The following is a 5832-nucleotide window of genomic DNA, read 5'->3' on the forward strand; positions in this document are numbered from 1 at the left end:
TAAGAGCATCGATCAATGTAGGGTACTGTTACAGTTCTATATAACTCAACATACATATGCATACATCAAAGGAGAATCAAGATATTATGTGCACTTCGTGAACTCTTCCAACGCAATGTGGTGTACACTCAGCAGAGCCTCTGTTAGAGAACAGACTTCCTGTGCCGCTATCGCCTAATGGGGCATACACACAAAAACAACAAAAACACCCATCCAACCCAAGGGTGGTGATACATAGTATACAGGTAAAATAACTAGGCATTGTAGTTTAGCTGTCTTTTCAGCTTTCAAAAAACTCACCAATCTTGTTTTCCAACTGCTCAGCAGTATACTCATTCTGACGACTCCTTCGTGACATCAATCGCTTCAATGAAAGTCCTCTCCGATTTGCCTGCAGTGCCAGTGCATGCAGGAAGGCCTTGTATGGTGTAACCACTAGATTCTTTATCTCGTCTCGCAGTTCGTACTTAAGACTAGGTACAACCTTCCAGGTCATCTGGCGATCGCAGATACTGACAAATCCTTGAGTAAATTCAGCCAAGGATGAACGGCGCGGGTTCTTCAGATAATCTTCCTTCATCAATGACAGTACAAGTGGAGCCCAACATTCCTCAAAGTAGCCCCTTCTGTATCTCTGGATCATACAAATGAGCCTGCTCACCAGTTCTACATTCCAAAACGGTGCTCCTGGACGGCGCATCATCTGCCAAACATCACATGCATTATTCAAGAGGATTATGTATTCTCGGTCCTTTTCAGCTTGGCACATCTTTTTTGCATCTTCCTCCAGCTTCGATACCCAGCAGTCAAACACGTGAGAGTAAGGATCAACGGTGCAATCTCCAGTGGCGAGTATTAACTGCACCATATCTGTGTTGCTGTCGAAAAACTCCAGGACTTGATTGAAAACAACAGTTGCTGGATGAATGGTAGATTCTTCACTGTTATCGATGCCACTTGCAGCTTGATCAAGTACTCCACTTAAAGTAGCCACCATCTTACTCGCCATAACAGCAATCTCACCAGATCTGTTCAAAGGTAAGCCCTGTAAATTGTACAGGACATCAACGATTGCGTCAACGATAGTCAGCACTTCCTTAACATGGCAAGCGCACCAGCTTGCCTCGCTGAATGAACGTGCTAGCTCAAGGAGCTTCTCCACAGATTGCCCAGCAACCAATGAAAGCACTCTTCTTTTACTTCTTGACATAATTGCTGACTGTTCCCATTCAGTTCTCGCCATATTAAACAGACAAGTGCAGTAGCAATTTTTAGCTTGATAACAATATCAGTTGATTCTGTGGCCAACACACAAGGATCTCCCTGAAAAACTGATGGGTTTCCTTCGACATTGGACAATCTGTTTCATGGAAAAGATTCAAACATCAGAATCTACTGCAAAAACATCAGAATCTACTGCAAAGTGCGTACAAACTTTCAGAAAGCCCCGCAGAAATTGTAAAAAATCATAGGCTCTCTCTCTCTCTCTCTCTCTCTCTCTCTCTCTCTCTCTCACCAAACATAATAGCAGATGTGTTCCAACAGAAGCATTCACTGTGGTAGAAACTACTGGAAAAATAACTGAAACAAAGGCAACCCCATCCCCATGATTTTAAACATAATGGTAAGAGTATAATTTGTTGTAGTCACTCAGTCAGAAGTTACTTGGTCAATTACTGAAACAAGTCAATTAACTCGATCGTTTTAAATGTGAGGAGAAATTCCATATTGCCAGCATACAGTTCTCCTTCCTTGCAGATGTCTGTTATTTTGTAAGATTATATGAACCAGATGTGTGCGCTAATTTAGGTGCCCGCAATAGTATCCGCGCGGATTATATATTGTGCAAGAAATGCCATTACTGCAAGATTTAAGATGTAAAAGTAGTGTAGCAATTGGCAGGAAATCAGGGCATAACATGCTACATGGCAGGCGTATGCCGAGCATGAAACATGGAAGTGGTGTATGTGTTTCTCTTTTTATGGAAAAGAACAAGATTCCAAAACTTGGAAGTGGTATTAGAAATGTTCTGTAACTGGGTCTAACAGAGAAAGTGTGTGCTGAGGAGGACTTGATAGTCCAGCCGTACAGACAGAGAGACTTTAAAACATTGCACATTGCAGAAAAGTCTGGAGAAACTACCATATCGAAGCACATTGCACAGATAGTGCTCCGGTGATTCCCTTGGAAGCGAGAACTATTGCACATTTAAAAAATATCCTGAGGAAAATACCATATTCACATACTCCCTCATTCCTAAATATAAGTCTTTATAGAGATTTCGCTATGGAGCACATACGGATGTATGTAGATGCATGTTAGAGTGTAGATTTACTCATTCTGCTCCGTATGTAGTCCATAATGAAATCTCTACAAAGACTTATATTTAGGAATGGAGGGAGTAGTACATTCTAGTAAAATCTAGTGCCTACACAGAAAATACCAAACTGTATTCTAGAAAAGAAATACCAAACTACTCCTACTAGAGCCGTGCCAGGCAGTGAGAAAATGTTGCCCATTTCAGAGAAAATAGTCGTTAAATAAAAGTATCCGATAATAGACAGGGGCATGGGTACATCCTCTCTGGAGTTGAAAATTAAAGAGTGCTCCAGGGAGCTATGCCAACATAGAAGCAGAAGGGTTGCTGGTACGAAAATAAGGAGTGCCTAGATGGGGGTTCCGAGTGCTTTTTTTATCATCATTTGCTAGTACTCAGATTTACTGCAACATTGACCATTACATGGCATGATATGGACTAACAAAGCATGCAGCATGAAACCCATATAACATCTGAATGCAACATTTTGAACTACAGACTACAACATTGGCCATTGGGTTCAACGGTGTAACGTTAATCAAGTAAAAAACCTCGAATCAGGCAACTCATTGTCCATTTCATAAACGGAACAACAGTTTACAGCCAAACATACAGTGCGTGTGTGTAGAAAATGAAGAGCAGAAACGCACTGCTGCAAAGGATAAGTTCAGCTTGAGCTTTGTGTTTCAAACTTGTATGAGTATGGCTTATTGAACTTGTGTAATCCAGCGGTTAACTGAACCTTGGGAACAACTTGTGGCTATAAATCTGTGCTAAACCACTGGCTGTCTGCATCTTTAGCCAGGATAAACACCTGTATACTGGTACTACCTTAAAATGGAAACCCACTGTTCGTTGAATTCCATTGGAAAAATTAATATGCTGAACGCTTCAGAGAGCAGTGAATGAAGACAGCAACGCATCAGCAACATTACTGTTATCCCTCGCAATGAAAATTTGAAGAGAATCGAAAATGTTTCCTAACTGAACTTGACAGAGCAACAGGGACAGACAGAGTGTTCTAACAGAGACATCGTACAGAATGAAATTTCCGTGGAAAAAAATCGTACAGACTGAAACAAGAAAGAAAGAAAGAAAGAAAGAGATGGGTGAGAAATTGGTAGAGTGCTGCAACACCTGCGGATGGGGTCGTCGTAGTGGATCGCGGCTTGCCTGAGCATGCCGACGGCGTGGCGCCGCCCCCGCGTCATCTCCTCCATGGATTCGGGGTCGATGAGGCGGGCTTGAGGAACTGCTTCGAGGTAGCGGATTTGCGGGTACCGGAAGTACCCGTCGGCGCCGGCGTGGGGCGCCCTGCGACGGAGGAGGATTGGACGGGTGGGCGCTTCCTGTTCGAAGAAGCCGCGGGCGGCGGCGGCGGCGACTGCGACCCTGTCCGCGTCCACCAAGGTATGGGTGCGGGGCGGCTGCTGCTCCTGGAGGCGGCGGCCGTCTCCACCGACCGCGAACCCCTCCAGAGGCGGAGGCAGAGGCATAGGCAGAAGCAGGAGGTTCCTCCAGAGCCACCAGACGACGACGACGACGACGGCCACCGGCGCGGCGAGGTGGAGGGCAAGGTACGCCGCCGCGGAGGCGCAGAAAGGGCGCGGCGGCGGGGCGGAGGCGCAATCGAGATTCGGAATGCAAGACAGGTTGGCGTACACAAATTCAGGCATGGCCGCCGCCGGCGCTGCTTGGGCTCGGAGAAGTTCCGGGGAAAGGGGCGAATTGCCACTGCAGGCGAACGCGGGGACGGAGAAGCCTTTGGCCGTTTTTGCAAAGATGTTGGTGGGTGCTCTTAACTTTTGGCTGAAATGACGACGGTAGCGATGAGAGCGACAACTCATGCGATGTGACCCTCTCATCTCCTCCTGTAAAGCGAGGTTTAAAAACGGATTTTTTTTTTGCAAGGGTAAAAAGGTTTCTTTTTTTTTGCCGGGTAAAAAAAAAGGTTCGATTTCATCTATGAAAAACAGGTTTGATTTGTATACAAAGGCCTCCTTAGCATATTCTCAACAAGTTTGATTTAGTACTAACTTTTATGCTAAAGTTGGACGAAAACTGTGACAAGTAATATGGATCGGAGTAAATACTTTAATTTGTTATATATACAGTATTCATGATGAATTACCTTTTTCTCGAATATCATGGTGAATTACGTATATTGTACTACGTACTACAGATGAACTTTTTACCTCGTCGCATGATTTTTGCTTGGCGTACTAATACTAGTGGTACTGGCGCACACACACACAGAGAGAGAGACTACTCGTGGTAGGACGTCACTCTCTGCATTTGAAAACCGAACTCAAAAACCAACCGAACCGATTTTATGGTTTTGGTTTCGGTATGGTACGAACTTTTCATACCGATTTGAACTTTGGTTTTTATGGTATGTATCAAAAAACCGAACGGTTAACCGAATAAACCGAAGTAAAAAATAAATTTATATTTCTTGAGATGAACAACTATAAAAGTTGTCATTTTCCTTGTACATGAGTTAAATTCACTACTAAGCACGTAAATTTTCTTGTAACATAGTCATTTTTCTCCTTTTAAAATGCTAAGCACGTCCATAACCATAAACAGATGAATCAAAGCATTCATATATACTTATATATGTAGTCATATACTATTTGTGTAAAATAGTATGTGTTTTGAGTCATAAATTTGCAAATTATTATACGGCATCTTCAAATTCGCGTCAACTTTGGTTTTTATGGTATATACAGAAACCATACCGAAATAATTTTGTATATACCGAAACCGAACCGTATTTTATTTTCATACCGTATTTACCAAAATATTAATGCCGTACAAACCAAAAAACCGTATAAACCGAACCATGTAAACCGTATAAACCGAACGCACAGGGTGAGTAGGACGGATAGCAATTTTCACTGGTTGGTGTCAATCTGTTATCTCTACTCCTAATGGACGAATTGGTTGAACAGTCCCCCCACTTTCAACCGGTTTATTTTCAACCGATTTATTTTCAACCGGTTTTTCTTCGTCCCACCTCCCACCAGCCCCTCCCACCGGTTTTTCTCTTTTCTCGTCTGACCGGCAATACCCAACGTATTTATGGTAATCAATCATAATTAATCCACGTATAGTAATAAATCAATCCAGGTATGGTAAGGTCATAACTCAGAAAATTTTGAATATGGCAATTATATGGTAATAAATTTAAATTACCCCAAAGGCTATCAATCTAGATATGGTAAGGCCATAACTCGGGAAATATCAAATATGGTAATAAATTTAAATTATCACCAGGTATGGTAAGGCTATCCACGTATAGTAATAAATCATATAGTAATAAATCATAATTAATCCACGTATAGTAATAAATCAATCCAGGTATGGTAAGGTCATAACTCAGGAAATTTTGAATATGGTAACAAATTTAAATTACCCCAAAGGCTATCAATCCAGGTATGGTAAGGCCATAAATCGGGAAATATCGAATATGGTAATAAATTTAAATTACCCCAAAGGCTACCAATCCAGGT

General features: G+C 42.3%; 1 protein-coding gene across 1 annotated transcript; it reads right to left on the minus strand.

Moving 5' to 3' along the window:
* Positions 1 to 8: 8 nt before the first annotated feature.
* On the minus strand, positions 9 to 4044 carry LOC119366869. The gene is made up of 2 exons (XM_037632564.1): positions 3455 to 4044; positions 9 to 1360 (listed from the first exon to the last, which is right to left on the minus strand). The coding sequence occupies exons 1-2, from the start codon at positions 3991 to 3993 to the stop codon at positions 1141 to 1143; spliced, it is 759 nt and encodes a 252-aa protein (XP_037488461.1). The 5' UTR covers positions 3994 to 4044; the 3' UTR covers positions 9 to 1140.
* Positions 4045 to 5832: the final 1788 nt, after the last annotated feature.

Source organism: Triticum dicoccoides, chromosome 2B, assembly GCF_002162155.2.
Source record: "Triticum dicoccoides isolate Atlit2015 ecotype Zavitan chromosome 2B, WEW_v2.0, whole genome shotgun sequence".
Taxonomy (NCBI): Eukaryota; Viridiplantae; Streptophyta; class Magnoliopsida; order Poales; family Poaceae; genus Triticum; species Triticum dicoccoides.